The 17,023-nt window shown below is 44.4% G+C and overlaps 1 protein-coding gene across 2 annotated transcripts in view; it reads right to left on the reverse strand.

The window, feature by feature from the left end:
- Positions 1-1,921: 1,921 nt before the first annotated feature.
- The window catches only part of LOC134646095 (CRACD-like protein), a 46,726-nt gene continuing 31,624 nt past the window's right edge, over positions 1,922-17,023 (reverse strand). For both annotated transcript variants that reach the window (XM_063499798.1, XM_063499806.1), the window contains exons 4-16: positions 15,943-16,069; positions 13,104-13,238; positions 12,945-13,004; positions 9,569-9,718; positions 8,979-9,060; positions 8,118-8,394; positions 7,529-8,030; positions 5,173-6,481; positions 4,839-4,942; positions 4,545-4,707; positions 4,149-4,267; positions 3,958-4,051; positions 1,922-3,468 (exon numbers count right to left, since the gene is read on the reverse strand). In XM_063499798.1, coding sequence (XP_063355868.1) covers positions 3,020-3,468; positions 3,958-4,051; positions 4,149-4,267; positions 4,545-4,707; positions 4,839-4,942; positions 5,173-6,481; positions 7,529-8,030; positions 8,118-8,394; positions 8,979-9,060; positions 9,569-9,718; positions 12,945-13,004; positions 13,104-13,238; positions 15,943-16,069 — 3,571 coding nt within the window. In that variant the 3' untranslated portion in view covers positions 1,922-3,019. The remainder of the gene's footprint in view (positions 3,469-3,957; positions 4,052-4,148; positions 4,268-4,544; positions 4,708-4,838; positions 4,943-5,172; positions 6,482-7,528; positions 8,031-8,117; positions 8,395-8,978; positions 9,061-9,568; positions 9,719-12,944; positions 13,005-13,103; positions 13,239-15,942; positions 16,070-17,023) is intronic.

The raw sequence follows: 17,023 nt of genomic DNA on the forward strand, positions 1-17,023 counted from the left end.
GGCTTTGTTGTGTTCGACTCATCACTCCTGTGTAAATGAATGTCCAAATTTATGATGATATCTTTATAGCAGTAAGAGTTTCAGAGCAGGAGGATTTTTCGGTGACTTCTTAGAAACTGTAGTTCCCCGAGTCGACCTCAATACCACTGCCCCTCTACCCACCTCCTCACCTCTGTGCCTCTGACTCCTGCCAACCCCGTTGGTTATATAACCTGTAAATGAGAAGGTCAGCACCCGGCTGTCATCACTATGGATACCTGGCATGGACTCACACACGCACTGTACATCTTGGCGGGTCCACTTTAGGCGCCACATGTGCATGTGTGCTATAGTGTGTGTATCAGAAGTAGGGCAGCCGCGGCGTTACCTAACTCGCCCAGAAAAGACATCTGGGGAGTTGATTACAGCTTCCTGTGCGCAAACACAAGGCAACCATCAATCATACGCATGCAAGCGGCCCGCTCACACCCGTTCATGCGAGCAGGCGCGCACAAACATTTGGCTCACATTTTGGCCACACACAAGGAGAAAGGCACACAAACAAATAAAGGCCGCACGTTTGCAGGCATGTGTACACGCCAAGACGGTCAAGTGAGTCCATGAGGCCGTGTTTGGGAGAAATGAAAGAAAAGTTTTTGCTTGAAAAATGAGCCTAAGCTTCACTTAAACAATGCAGGGAAAAAAATATGTTACCCTACTGTACAGATCGACGTCTCGAGTGTTTGATCAGTCCACTCTGCCATAAACTTGCATGTGTTTTCTGGACTAATTTTCACATTAAGCTATTTTCCATCTGCAATAATTCCACTAGTTTAGAATCTAATCCCATTTCTTTGCTTGTTTGATGCTTACAGTAAGAGGATTGATAGTTAGGAAGGCATCAGTCTGTTACAAGAAGCACACATCTGAGTCGTCTGTGTGCAGCTGAATAATAATAATGAATCATATTTGTTGGTCATATATGATCTTGAGCCTTAAAGGGACACTGAGATAGTGCTCCTGATGCAGTTCAGTAAGGAAGCAGTCACTGTAAACATGCAGCACATCAAACAACCTGACAAAACACCGACTGTGAGCTTGATCTCAGTCAGTCCTGAGCAGCACTTACATCCCAGTTAAAGACTAGAACCAGCTGCACACCTGCCTCGGCTGCCTTCGAGTCCGGAGACCACACTGTCAGCCAACCCTGACCATTGTGTGTTTTTTTGTCTTCGACTACAAACCTGTAAAGGCTTCGTTGGTGTGTATGCACGGTTCTGATTTTATTGAGATGCCATTATCTGTCTACAAACACACAAACCAGCCAAAGAAGTTAAAGCCTGCTTATGATTCACTTCCTGTTTTTGCTTGAAAAGGTTTAAATGTGATGACACATGGAGAGAGTGAAGAAGAAGATGAAGAAAAAAGCTACCAAACTACTGAAACTCACAAAGATGCCGCCTGCTTCCAGAACCATTAGGAGGTGTGGCTGATCCGCAACTATATGGCTGCCATAGTGAAATGTGAGGATGTGATGGAGGTTAAGAAAATACACACAACCAAACTGAAGTTTTATTCTACAGGAAGTAAAGAACAACTCACACATCCTTTGTTTTAAGATCAAATCTGCAAAGTTAAAGAGTTAGGGATTAGCAGTGGACCAAACCACTATTAGGCCTGTGGGGGTGGTAGGGTGTCTGTTTTAAAGCCTAAAAACATTATGTGAAGGTGAAAACGCAACCAGGGCGGGGAAAGGAATCCCGATAATGTCACAAAGTCCGGGGAATGAAAATGCTGTACCGGTGTGTCCAGCCTGTGAGTGTCGGACACACCGCTCATATTTGTGTTAAAGGGTTCAAATCAAACCAAAGTTTCACAGTTAAGACATCACATTTCCGACTGTGCTCCACTCCTGAGGTACAAACAAACAAACACAGAAACATGCTTTATAATTTGTTCTTTACTGCGCATTATTATGTACAAGACAAATTCTCAAAAGGCAATACAAAACGAGTATCACATATCTGCATATGCTTACTGCCAGACACTGAAATGACACAGACGACGCATCCCGCAGCAAACCCAGCTCTAAGTGCCTAAGTAGCTTTATACTTATGTTTCATTTACACTGGAAAAGGATTCATAGTCAACAACACTCTGCAACGCAGCGATGCATTAAACAATTTCAAACAGATGACTGTGAACGCAGCGGCAGCGCTTACTGATTATCAGCTTTTTGGGGGCGGGGTTTGGGAGATTTCTGCAGGATGCTTGGAGTTGATCAAAATATCAAAAAGAGAATTCAAAAATATCAAAAGTGAAAATGAAAAAATATAATTTACACGGACGAGCCTGAAACAGGAGTGTCCATGGACCTGATTGGACGTGCTTCTCTAAAAGTAGATTTGATTAAAAACAAAAAAAACAAAGAACAGCTCTGGATGTAATCCTCATCTCACTCTCAGACCACAGACTATTCCATTTTCCTCAAATATATCAGCATTTATACCTGCCTTATTATAAACACACACACACACACACACAGGCCGGCAGCATCATGTAGGTCCATTCTTAAGATAGAACAGAAGATTTTTTCTGTTACTTTATCATCGTCCTGGGTAAATGAAGTGTTCTCATATAAAATAACATCTCTGTGTTCCCTTTCCTGAAATGTTTAGTGATGTGAAGTGGATTCATCCGAGTTAAAGTTAAAACGTACTGGTGTGAGGCTGCAGGTGTCTCATTCCAGCACCTCATCCCAAACTACAAATCTTTAAAACCAAACAAACAAACAAAAAAATATCCTCCTCGAGTAAGACGCGTTAACTTTCGGGGTCCTACCGTGTCATTTAGAAAACAGAAATAAAGGAGTGAAAGAGAGCCTGCCTTCAGCTGTGGAGCTGGGCATTTTACACCAATCTAAAGTCTGAAGCTCAGGATTAAAAGATGTTTGTGTGCAAACCGGTTCTGCTCCATCCTGGAGCCTTTCAGGTCCCACGGGGGGGGGGGCGTGTGGTTTCTCTTAATCTGACCTGGCCTGTCACTGGACTATCTGGGGCATCTCGCTCCAGGCTTTGGCTTTCTTCTTGGCCAGTGCCATCCAGGGGGGCTCATCCTGGGCCAGAGTCGTGGGAGGCAGGTTTCGCTGGGAGGGCGGCGTCTGTCCAGGAAGCCCCGGCGCTCTCAGGATGGGCTTTTCCGAGGCGGTCCTCGATGGAAATGGGGGGCAGGTGAGCGGGGGCGGAGTTTTAGAGGGAGATGACGGAGTAGCAGGAGATTTTGGAGCCTCTGGTATTGACAGGGATCGTTGGGGAGGGTTAGGTTGTGGTGGGTACTTTGCTTGGGGTGGTGGGACGTAGGGTTTGGGGGCAACACAGGGGAGGGGCTGGGATTTTAAAGGCTGAGGCGGCACTGGAGTCGGAGGAGAGAAAGGCCTTCTGGTCTCCTTATCTGGAGACACTGATGGCTTGCTCATCTCCAAATGAGCCCCTGCGAGAAAACACACACACACACACACACACACACACACACACACACACACGTAAACAATAAAACCGAGAGGAGACTTTGACAGAAATATATTTTAAATTTAAAGCTTACAGACTATTATGACCTCTGTAAATAGTTCGAATAATTATGTGAGCCTAAATATTTTGCCACTGTGCAAAGACTTCTTCAGTACTAACTTCAGGCTGTTGTGCAACACCACCTTTCACCTGACACCACCCACGTGAGGCCAGAGTGTGTCTGAAAATAGTGTCCAGTGTTTTCTACACTGTACTGTTTATGTGTGAATTTCTGCCTAACTGTTATGTACAATCATTACAGTCAACCTCCAACACAAAGTGTGAATTGTTTATCTAGTGTAGTAGCAGAGACTGACCAGACGAGGGAAGCAGTGCATAGTGAAACTGACACAAAATGACAAAGGAGCCTAATAAATGGACTGTGTGTGTTTGCATGTGTGTGCGTGCTGACCTTTGCCTTTGGTTTCAGCTGTTTTGGTGCCTTGCTCCTTGCTTGCAGCTGAGCAGACGTATGTTGGAAGTGAAGACTTTCTCTCTTGGTCCTCCTGAAAGAGCAGCAGCAGAACAGTCACATACAGATCCCGTGGTGGCGGCGTACTCTGCACGCATGCATCCTGTTTTTGTGCGTCTCTGTAAGTCTACCTTCTTGACAGTGATCTCCTCCAGTGAGTTTTCCTTATAGATCTTCTGCTTCTGTTTGGCCACAGAGATCCAGCTGGGAGGATCAGATCCAGCAGAAACAGCGCGGCCCGCAACTGAATCTAAATTAACAACATACACAGTTGTTACGCCACAGGCTGGCTCGAGAGCTGCTTTCTTACACTTGTTGAGTTCAGGATTGTTACGCTCGAGCAGATTAATACGGCGAGGCTGCGCAGCGCTGCTGTGATCTTGTCCGTGAGCAGTTCGAGCAGTCTATAGCCTGAGCCGTGGCCATGTTTAATATGAACATCCACCACTGACACAGTGTATACATGACAGAAGCAAAGAAGAAGCATGATAATTCCTCTTTAAGTAAAGATGAACATGGACACACACCTGAGACGCGCTTCAGTTTCCCTCCACTGTCAGCTTGAACCTCTGGCTTCTTAGGCAGCGCAGGTTTGATGCTGACCGGTGGACAGATGGAGGGCTTAACACTGACTGGCTGCGGGGAGTCAACTTTAGAGCTGGGTGGCTGAGTTTGTGACTCAGTCGGAGGCTAAAGGATAATAAATAAAACAAATAATACTTTTGACATGAATTTAAGCTTAAAGTTTCAGGTTTCCTGCATGGTGTTTGAGAGGTAAGAAGTTCAGTGTCCTAGAAACCCTTAAAAAGCTTTTCAATCACCTCTGTGTTTTCCTCCTCTGAGCTGAAGCGCAGCAGAGCCGACGTCTTCCTCAGCCGAACTCCGAAGGGATTGTCCGGGTTTCCCTCTACAATCACTGAGCTCTCTGCAGGTGGCAGCGTAGGAAAAAGTGGTTATAATTTACCCTCCTGTGATACAGATTAGGACGCTTCAGACAGCAAACATCCAATGTTTGCAAGGTTCACTTTAAAGCATACACAGTAGTGCACGTGCGAGTCCAGTAAAATCAGCCTTGTCTAAACACAACCAAAGTGGATCCTGTCCCTGCAAAAAACGGCTTCATCATCTACCATCACACACGTTCAGCGCTCTTACCTTCAATGCTCACAGAAGTAGAGATCGTGGGTGGAGCCGGTGTCACACTGCTTTGTGGTTTGGCGGTTTTCACCCTACTGGGGCTCAGCACCAACTCAACCTTTGGTGAAGTTGCCGGTTCTGCTTTCGTGACCGAATCCTCGGTCACAGTCTCCAGCTCCTCGCAGCTGGATGATGCGACAGCGAAGGGGGAGGAGACGGAAGCAGGCGGGGAAGGAGGAGGGTTCAGACTTTGCGATCTCTGCCAGGCGGGAGCGATCGTGAAGCGGACTTTAGTCTGATCGGGGCTGCAGGGCGGCTGGCTTGTCTTTTCCTCAGCAGGTGCAGGAGATGCAGCGTCTTGATGCGTTTCTTCGTCTTCCTCCTCCTCCACAGCGTCAGCTTCCTCTTTATCTGCAGAGGTGGACTCTGTGTCATGTGAAGCCGCCTCACTGGCGCTGTCACTGGAATCTGCAGCAGCTGGAGGCAGCTGGAATAAAGACGTGGCTTTTTCTGAGCTGGGAGAAACTAGATTTATGTGGACGATCGCTGTGCTGGTCTTGGTGGGACTCCTGGCCTCGCTCTTTGGTGACTGAGGCTCATGATGTCGCAGGGACAAAGGAGAATGCTCGGGGGAGCCGTCATCTTGCTCTGCGGCTTCACTCGGACACTCCTCCATCTGTTTGGTGTCTGACTGCGGCGTTGCTTCCTCGCTCTCCAGCTCCTGTTCGCTTTGATCTGCATCACTCTGGCTCGCTCCCACGCCTTTCTCCGATTGGTCTAACCCCGCGCTGAGGTCAGCCCCCTCCTCTACTGTGTCTTCTCCTTCTTCAGTCTCGTCTCCAGAGTTTTGGTTGAAATCTTGCTCCTTCTGCTCCGTGGTGAGTCCTTGATCGCTCATCTCTGCTGGGATTTGATCATCATCTTTGAGTTTTACAGCGCACACGGCGTCACCTTCAAGTGCCACACCTTCATCCGCCTCCTGCGCCACCACCTGAACTTCTTCACCCGGCGTATCCGGAAGCATCTCAGGCATCTCTTCTGCACCTCTCTCCTCTCCTTCCACTGCTTCCTCTGCCTCCTCCACTTCTGTCCTTTCAGTCGTCTCGACTTCCTCATCCTCTTCCCTCATCTCCCGCCCTTCCTCCTCCTCCTCCATTTCAGACTTCTTCTCCAGCTTGATTGCCTCCTCCTCGTCCCCTCCCTCACTCTCCCCATCTTCTTCTTCCACGTTGTCGTCACCTGCCTGGCTGATAGTTTGGCATGAGAGCACGCTGTCGTCCTCTTCAGGCTTGACTTCCACTGCCTGCTCTTCTCCTTCCTCCTCATCCTAGCAAGTGAAAAAAAAGGAAAAAAAAGGGAATGTGACTGTGGCTAAATGGCATGAAAGAGATTTAAGAAAACATGATCACATCCATCCATCCATTCGCTTCCGCTTATCCTTTTTAAGGGTCACGCGGGGCGCTGGAGCCTATCCCAGCTGCCTTAGGGCGGGAGGCAGGATACACCCTGGACAGGTCGCCAGTCTGTCGCAGGGCTAACACACAAACACAGACAACCATTCACACTCACATTCATACCTATGGGCAATTTAGAATTTCCAATTAACCTATCCCAACTAATTGCATGTCTTTGGACTGTGGGAGGAAGCCAGAGGACCCAGAGAGAACCCACGCAAACACGGGGAGAACACGCACAGAAAGACCCCGGCCTGATGGTGGAATTGAACTCAGAACCTGTGAGGCAACAGTGCTAACCACTGTACCTCCACGCTGCCCAAGAAAAACCCCAAAAAACCATGATCATGTTAAATCTATTTTCTTGTATCTACCTTTGTTTTCCATTTCCCGAGAGAAACTAAACTGAATAAAAAGCAAAAGTTGCAATTAAATAAAAACGTCCTATAAATGAGAAAATAATAACTCCATGCCTCTATCATATCTGAAAGAGCTTTTAGTGACAAATGTCTTTCTGATAAAGCTTTTAGTTAATGCTGGATCAGGCTAATCTCTCATTTCTTTAAAAATCTAAATTCAATTTAACCTTATTTAGATTTTTAAAAATAAAGTGGATGAACATTTTTTTTTAAAGTTCCCTTGCACTAGAATCTGTGTTCCCTCATTTTCTCCGTCCGTGGGACATTCATATCTCATGCAAGTCTTGTTCTAGTTTTGGACCGTGTCTGCATTTGTAGCTTCACATCATATGCTTCCCTATATTCCTGCCACAGTGCGCATTGGCTGACATATAAACTGCCTAATATATGGAGACACTCACGAAGCAGCGTCAGAGGAGTTTAGGGTAAGTGAGGAAGGCATGGGCCTTTTATCTTCCACACAAAATCCATTTAAAATGTCAAATAACCAAAGATTCATACATCAGATCGAATAAATCTCTCCACAACTGGTTCTTCCTCCTCTTCCTCCTCCTCTGTTTCTTCCTCAGCATCCACTCCTCCTCCTCCTCCTTCTTCTTCCTGCCACAAGGAAGTGACAACCTGCTCCTCTTCCTTCGTGGTCTGATCTGACAGCATGGAGCACGAGGGAGCAGCCTGAGAACTGAGGGACTCATCCACCTCTTCCTCTTCTTCCTTAGCCTCCTCTCCTTCTTCCATTTCTACCTCTTCTTCCTCCTTTTCTTTGACCTCTTCCTCCTTTATCTCCAGGACAGCGCCCTCAGTTTTCATATCGAGCGAGGCAGACACGAGGGGGGTCTTCAAAGAGCTCAGCACCTCCTGTAAGAAGGAGTTCTCCTCCTCCCCGTGGTTCTGGACCCCATCTTCTTCACTTTCAGATGCAGAGTCACTTACATCCTTACTCTCCGCTGCACTGGAAGCCATGCTTGTGCCCGTCAAGCCAGAAGGGGGCTCTGGTGTGGCCCTAGAAGCAGAAATCAAGAGATAAGATAAAACAAACCAAGCTACACTCCTGGGAGGGGAAAACCAAAAGGAAACCATTTCTATTCACCTGGGACTATCCAGAGAGGAGGCGCTCGAGCTGAGCTTGGAGGAGGGCAGGGGCTGGCTGTCGGAGTCTTCTTCCTCCGAGTGACTTGGCTCAGGAGGACAGGAAGTGTCCGGGCCGTGAGAAACATCCTGTTCGGCTTCGGACTCATCTTCTCCCTCCTCCTCATCTCCCAACAGGGATTGTATGGAATGTTGTGGTTGATCCTTCTCCTCGCTCTCCTCCTCCTCCTCATTTTCCTCCCTCTCAACTTCTGGTTTCAGCAGAACATCAGCCACTTCTGAATCAAACACACAAAAAAGTGTCATCTTATCATCAAACTTATAAGTAACAAGTATATGGAAGCTGATGGCAGCCAATATAAAACGTAACCACTTCATTATTATTTGTGTGAATTATCTATAAAAAATAATAATAATTATAAATAAATATATATAAATATAATGAATATTAAATAACTTTGTAAAAGAAATAAAAAAGTTATATTCATGACTGATTTTCTATTATTCAACTGTTGTAATTAAAATTATTTACACTAAAATGTGTGTCTGGTTTCTTGTAAGGTTATGCAGTACTTAAAATTACTCACAGTAGAAATATATCTTTGTTTCCTGTAAAAACCTGATTTGTTCTCCCCTTATTCTTATGTTTAAGTGTACATAAATATAATTGCATTGTAATTTCACATAAAATACAGCGATATTCCATTTAATTACAGTGTTACCAAAATAACTTAAAAAAATACATACATGTATCTTTTGCACTCATGTGGACTATAACCCTTCTATTTGATTAAATACTTTTGTTTTAATATTGGCATTCACAGGCTTCCATACATGAAAACTAAGGGCTTTGTGCGCACACCTTCTGCCTCCTGCTGGTCCTCTGTGGAGGTCGTCAGCTTCGCCTCCACCTCAGACTCTTGCCCTGCTTTCCCCTCTGTTCGCTGCACAGAAACGAGACATTTGTGGTGACATCAGCATCATCAATCGCCAAATGAACAGTCAGCTAAGCAGTCCTAGAAAACTGTAGCAGCATACATGTGATAACATCCAATACAGCAACAGCTCTCATGAATTTGTATTAGTAAAATCACTTTTTTTCTCAGCGTAACTTCTTTGAAAAGTTTGAATAACTGAGAAGGACAAACGCCTGTGCAAACAGGACCACCTGACCCGTTCTCTGGCTGCTGTACTTTTCTGCACTCACTTTCAGTTTAACCTCCATATAAAAAGGTTTTTAGATAATGTGGGGAAACTATTGACTAATCACTTTGATTGTCCCACTGTTTATGTTTCTTTTTCATAGTTGGGGAATTACTTTTTTAGGTCCAGTTTTATCACAAAACAGACTCTATGCAATGAGAGCCACGCCATGAAAAGCTATAAAGATCCATTTAAAGTAATGGGAGTATTAGTGTTTATTCATGCTAGAGCTTTTGTTCCCCCTCTTACACTGGCAGGTCTCCTCCTGGCTTTTTGCCTCAGGGCCAGCTTGTGTTTGGCTGCAGAGTTATCCAGACAGACAAAAGGACTGGCCGGCTGGCTGAAGTCTCCTGGAACCACCAGGGGGCTCACTGCTCTGCTGGAGGCTGCGCAGGACAGCTGGGAAGACAGGAAACACTCATTTAGCATTTAGCAACACTCAACCAGGAGAGATCTCTGGGGACAGAATTTGACCATCCATCCAATTGTCCACCCCCCCAAGTGGGACAGCTCCAAATAGAGGTAGTCAACTCTCAGACATCAGCCACACTTGTAAGAAGCTTAAAAGCACAAACATTCAAAAATCCCCCAAGGATGCAGACAAGTAGCCAGAGACTGAGCAAGAGAGGGGGAGTCCAGCTGTACAAACATGAGCAGTCCTTATCTGCAGAACCAACACTAGTCTGTCATCACAGAAACTTACCTCTCTCACCTCTCACAAACTCACATTTTCACTTATTTCAACACAAAACTCACAAAAACACTGCTCTTCTTCCACTAAACACACACACACACACACACACACACACACAGTTTAACACTGCAACACACGCTACATGCTAATGTCTGTCTGCATCTGTTAGACTGTAAAATACCATTTCAGAGTTTTCATTCTGCATGTAAACCAAAAACTGTGTTGTGTTGTATGAACACATGGTTTGTTTTATGATCTAACTGAAATTACCCTTAAAACGTATTCATGAAATATCGCATAACACAGTTGTTCTTTAACAATATATAGGTTTCCCTCTGTGTGTGTGTGTGTGTGTGTGTGTGTTGGAGAGGCAGACTCTTAATGCTTTAACTACAAGCAGACATGCTGACTGCCAAAGAAACCATTGGAATGCACTCTGAACACACACACACACACACACACACACACACACACACACACACACACACTGGGTCAGTGGAATAACATGTACTGTGGCTGGAGAAAAGAAAAAGAAGGTCAGAGAGAAGGAAAGGGGGAAAGCAACATACAGAGGAAGAAGAGGTCAAGCTGCAGACTTCCATTTAAGGTTTGAAGAGAAGCTGGAGGATTGGTTATGACCACACCCAAACAGACACACACACACACACACACACACACACACACACACACACACACACACACACACACACAGAAGCCCATCTTCCACTATCACACACAGCACACGACAACTATTTCCTGTGCTGCAGATATGTGTTGAACATAAACCTCTCCATTTATGTCCGCAAAGGATTTAAAAACACGACACTGTTACTGAAAGAAGTAAACAGCCAATCACGTTCCAGTCTCCATGGTGAGAAAGGATGCTGAGCCAATGTTATGTCTGAAGCACCGTTTCATCACCGAGTCTCAAACAGTGACTCACAATTAAAAAACACTGATTCCTTAAACCTGCAATAAGTGATACACTGTAACCTTATATGTTAGTATCCATTCGTTTCCAGTTGGCCACCTGATATTATATCCAGTATTGATTCTGCTTTTAATTCATCTAGATCTCATCTAATAACAATAAAGATTATGCTGTTAATCAGCTGGTTGCTAACTCTGTCAGTGTTCACTTACATAATAGGTGGCTTCATATAAATGGCACTAATGGAACCTTTGAGGATGCTGGGAAACCTTGGGTCCTGCTTTGACACATACAGCCTAACTAAGCACTGCTGCAGACCATGTGCAGCCTTTCATGCAAACAGTTATTCCCTGATGGCTGTGAGCCCTTTCAGCGGGATAAAGGACCCTGCCACGAAGCAAATATAGTTCAGGAATGGTTTAAGGAGCACAAGGACGAGTTTGAGGTGTTGATTTTGCCTCTAAATTCCCCAGATCTCAATCCACTTAAGCATCTGTGGGATGTGCTGGACAAACAAGTTCATCGTGGTGCCAGATACCACAGCACAGTTTCAGGGGTCTAGTGGTTCCTCGATGGGTTAGGACTGTTTTGGAAGAAAACAGGGGACCAAAACAATATTAGACAGGTGATTATGATGTTATGCCTGATCTATGGACAATCTGGCTTCTTTATGCAACTAGCAGAGTCGCCCCCTGCTGGGATCTGGAAGTATTACAGGCATTTGTGTGCCGGCTTCACTTTACAACAATGGAAATAATAGACTCAGCAAATGATTCTCAGATCATCTCATTCTCAAACGATGTTCTTTGCCTTACACACAGTTTGGTCATCCACTGCTAATAGAAACAGGCAGTCTGAACTCCTCTAATGACCAACTTATATCCACAAACTACAGACAAGTATGTGTGAAAAGATGACAAAGTCTGCACTCTTTATATTTACTGTAAATGCATTTAACACTGGCTGACCTAGACCCAAGTCTCCACAGTGACTGTATGCTGACAGTGATGGTGTGAGTCAAAGCTTGGATTGTTGCAAATAAATCAAATTCATTTTCTAAATAAAGCCTGGGGGGAAAAACCAAAACAAAAGAAAACAAAAAAAAACAAAACACAATCAAGTAAACAATTGATGTCTTAGTGAATTCTCAGTGGATGGATAAACTGCAGAAAGTGCCACTGTAAGTGCAGTCTATCCTTGACCACATTCCTGTGTGTGGAATTGACTTTAAAGGGGATATTTTCAGGGTTTTGTGTGCCTGTCATTGTAGCCAGCCATTTGTGGCTCTTTCCAGTGGGAGAATGACCAAAACCCGCCTGAAACTGCTAAAAGTACACTATCATTAAAGGCTCCTTTGTCATAGCTTGCTGACTGTGCTTCTAGGCCATATTATAGTCAGTGAGACTAATTGGATAGCTGATGTTCTCGGGACATTTGTCTTATCGTGAACTGGCACTGTGATTCTCTGGATCCAAAAAAGGACTCATTTGAAATTATTGTTAGGGAGAATATGGGGCATTCTGGGTAACACTGGTTAAACCGCAGATTTATACGCAGGGTCAGGAAGACGACAATTTAAGCTACAAAAAAGAGAAAGCTGAAACAAAAAGACTAAAAGAGAAAGCAACAGAGGGGAAACAGAGCGACAAAGAGGGAAAATAGGGAAAGATGTCACTTTGCATGAAGGGGCTTTTATTTAGAACCAAGAGCAGCGTTTCAGTGATTAGACGGGATCATGAGATTTGTTCTCCGCCACAGTCACATGAGGAGCAATCGCACACAGCTCCAACACATCCACAAAGATTCCTCCTGGCTTTTACAAATCACGTCGATCTTACTTGAATCGCTGTTTTGGTTGTAATGCCACACGCAGGACACGGTGCAGATTGTAAAGCATCGCAGCGTGGAAGTTCACTCCTCGGTAAATGTGTCGGTTGTGAATGGAACAAAGCATGAAATAAACAATGCAGTATCTTAGTTTTCGTTGCACTGATGCTTACCCGGTCCTCATCGCTGTCTATTCCCTCCAGACTGATGGAACTGTTCGCCTGAGCCTGATTCTGGGAGACGCACCAAGAACAAGGAGAAGAACGTTAGCAGCCAAACTCAGGGGCACTAACAGAAGGAAGGCATCATTGAAAGCATGTCTTTATCGAGACCGTGTGAACTGTTGTGTATTCTGGTGGGCTGCAGGGTAGGCCATCATCCTCAGACATGGTCGCAGGATCTTCTGCCCTCTTCACACACATCAGAGACGGTGGAGAGCCCAGTTTGATGGCCTGCTTCAGCTGAAGCTGCAGAGGAGAAAAAAAGAGCACATTTATGACAGCAGGGTTAGTGTGTGCACGTTTCAGGCATGTGCTCACCTGTTTGTTTTATAAGGAAGTGAAGGTGTTTATCATTACTTACAGTTGGGGAAACACCATATCTGAGACCCTGTTTAATAAACTACAGCTCAGTATGAAAGGCTAACAATGGCGTGTTTGAGTACACGTTTATTGAGCATTACAGCTGTTTGCAGGGGAAAAAAGATCATTACTGTGGTGGAATATGACTAACAGGGAATGACCAGTGAGGACTCATAGCTGGGCACTCGACAGAGAAGCGAAAGCCCTTTGAAAGCGATTGTGTTTGTGTATCTGTGTGTGTGGCTGGTATCGCAGAAACTCAAACAGTCTTTATCTGCGTGCTTCCCTGTAACAGTCAGTCAAGGACTCATTTACTCAGTTTCAAAGCACAGGACAATACAGCTTTTCTGTAGCAGGGCTGGACACTGACACGCACCAACACACACAGACACACACGGACACACAATACAAGTTTCTTGATAAAGTCACAAAGAATCTGCTGTTCTAAATGTTTATATTTTAACATCGTCAGCTTATATACTGGAAGCTGTTTGTGGGTGGAAGCAAAAATTAATCTGAAATGTAGTTTTTTAATTTAAATTTGAGTGAAAATGTGCTTAAAGGGAGGGTTCACCTCAAAAACCACATTTATGCATTTCTCCCTTTTAGCACTGGTTTGCCCATATCAGCTGTACAGATGTCTGCTCCCTGTTGAATATAATGGAACTAACTGACACTTGCACAAAGATTCTTGTGAGCATTAACCCTTCTATTAAACTGCACCTGCCAATCATATCACTCTGCTCATGATGCTAGCTGCGGTGTGACAGGGTGGACATCCTCAATGTATCAAATTCATCCTCCGCTCCGCTGTAATAGTGCACTGGTAGTCTATAGGTCCAACGCAGAGCACGGCAGAGCTCCACCTGTATGTAGTAGCTGTGTACTGTCACCAGGGGGCAGCATCAAAAATATGTTGAACCAGTGGTTAGTGTGTTACAGTTGTTAGTGTTTGCCCTTTAGTCACGGTCCCACAGAAGACAAAAGTCTTTGTAGTGAAGTGAAACATGTCCACTTGTCGGGCCACAGACAGTGTAAAAGATGGAGACACTGTAGCTGCAAAGTTGCATTCTCTTTAACGGCCACCAGGGGGTGATAGCTGTGGTTGCTCCTGTATACCCCGATGAGAAATCGGCTGTTAGCCCTGACCCCAGTAAACGCTTTCCTGATAGGTTTATGGACCAGGTTACTAGTTTTGGGTAAGAGTGAGCAAAATTTTAAACTCATTTTGTAAATTTTGGTCATTTTAAGTGACAGAAAGGAAGATGATCCAACGTTAATGACTTCTGATTGACATGTTACTAGCCAATGAGCTTCCCGGTCAGATTTACCCCTCGACTGTAACATCCAGCTTCAAAACACCAAAGAAGGCGACGTTGAAACATAACACAAACATAACAAAGCAGTGGCTGACCTCACAGCAGCTACACCTGTCTTTTATATCATCTCAGTCAGCCGGTGTCCTGTTTTTGTGTGGGTTTTTTTTGGTAGGACAGCATGCAATTGCATCTTTGTAGCTTCTGTATTGCCTGAATTCCTATACTTAAAGAGCTATACTACTGGACAACAAATACAGGCCCAAAAACACCATCAAATGGAATTTTTTCTATCTGAAGCTTTCTGGACCCCTCACAGTGGCAACACACTTGTTTAGTGAGTTACTACATGAAAGTCACTCTCCTGTGCATCATGTTAATGGCCTTGTAGTGTATCGATCCTTACATAATGTGTTTATTTTTGGCTCTGGAATGACCTCATTCTGCTTATCAAACAGGCAGCACAGCTCACAGCGAGGATTAAGGTCAGGAAATCTCCATCAGATTGTTTTTCCACAGTAAATTCACTTTATGGAAATCAATCTATTAGCAACTTGCATCTCGCCAACACATCTGTGGCTGTTTTGCCTGAAAACTCTCTTGGATTTGATTATCAGGCACTCTGCCCGTGTCCGTTGCACACTTTCTGATCTACAAAGAAGCCCAAATCAAACACTTCCTCTGTTTTATTTTAGCTTACAGGAGAAAGTGTTTCTTTTTAGCAAAAACCGCTTAAAGGAGTTGTTTGAGTCTCACTCCTCTGTAGCTCGGTGGAGCAGTTTCACTGGAGGTCAGCGCGTCCGTCTGGGTCTCATGTCTTCCCCTTTTAGCCCACTGTTGTGACAGATACTCGTTCTATCTGTCTGCAGTTCTTCTCATCACACGGTCCTTTCATTTTGCTTTGACAGAACTTTAATCTCTATTTGTGAAACGCATCAGTTCCGCCTGTCCAAACCGCTGCGTTTATCACATTACACATGGATCAAAACTTTTGTGTAAAAAGTCAAAGCTTATTTAATGCCACTTATTACTCATAATCCCACAGGTTTAATATATAGCAGATCTGCTGGCAGCACTTTGTTCACAGTGCCCGGAGTAGTGCTCACTCCCAAACACACTTAAATGTGTCAGACTGTGAATCTTTATTTGTTTATTATTCCTTAATAACCCCTGTAGTCAAAGGTCAAGGGGTCGGGGGTCTCTGGTGTACTAGACCTGAGAGGACTTTAACGTGGTTCATCTTTGATCTGGTAACTGCGTTTGTGTGTGCATACCTGGAGCGATTTCACCTTCCCATGAATGCTGTCCTGCGATGCCCCCAGAGCCTCGTTCGCCTCCGATGAGTCCGAAACAAACACGGAGTCATGTGACAAAGCTTTGCCTCCCAGACTGATCTTCGACCTTTGGGAAACAGGAAGACGAAGAAATAAACACAGCACAGAGTGATGTTTCGCAGCTTCTATAACAAGACAGGTAGAAGAAAAAAGAACCAGATGGCGGATCACGACATAAAATAAATACCATAAACTCCCCATGCAGAGTGTTTGGAATGTGTTCGCCTCGCTTCTGTCGTATAAAAATATATATCAACTGAAAAGACACTTGTAGTTTAAGTCATGGTTTGTTGTCTCCCAGTAATTAGGATGATGATCAGAGAAATCACTAAAATGTAACTAGATATTTCCTGTGACAGACTGAGACAAAGCAGGAAGTGGCACCACTTAGGAAAACAAAGAAATTCAGGACTTTTCCACAGGAAAACACACATTCTTCTAATTGTTACAAAAACAGGAAGCGCTGAGCCTTCGCTGAGGTGAGTTTGACAGGACAGGAGATGGATGTTAAAACACAACCTTCCTTTTTTAAATGAGCTCATGAGAGACATTATTGACCTGAATGGATGGATGAGCTCCAACAACGTGAGCAGAAATATATCATTTGGCTACAGAACGGTGCGGTTTCTTGATGAATCCCTTAAAAATGGCAGTAAAGTAATGATATAATATTCTGGATTCAATTAAACCCTATAATAAGAGCTAGCATTTTAGATGCTTTACATTTGAAAGGGAAATGGGAGGAAAATAGTTTTGCTTAAAAACACACCGTTTATGTAGTTTTAGTTCCATTCCACTTCCTTCAAATCGACTTTTGTCTTATTGTCCTGTCCCTCACAAACAGAAGGTTTGATCAACAGGTCGGTGGGTTAGTCACAGCCAGAGATGTGTGCTACAGATGACCAGTTTTTAGATATCTCTTCTCTCTGACATCACACACAGCCAGGAGTAGAAAAAACTGTCTAAAACTGAGTGTTTGGAGCATTCTGAACCCTTTCGGCTCACAGGGTCTACTTAGACT

The sequence above is a fragment of the Pelmatolapia mariae genome, linkage group LG2 (genome assembly GCF_036321145.2).
Source record: "Pelmatolapia mariae isolate MD_Pm_ZW linkage group LG2, Pm_UMD_F_2, whole genome shotgun sequence".
NCBI classification, from domain to species: domain Eukaryota; kingdom Metazoa; phylum Chordata; class Actinopteri; order Cichliformes; family Cichlidae; genus Pelmatolapia; species Pelmatolapia mariae.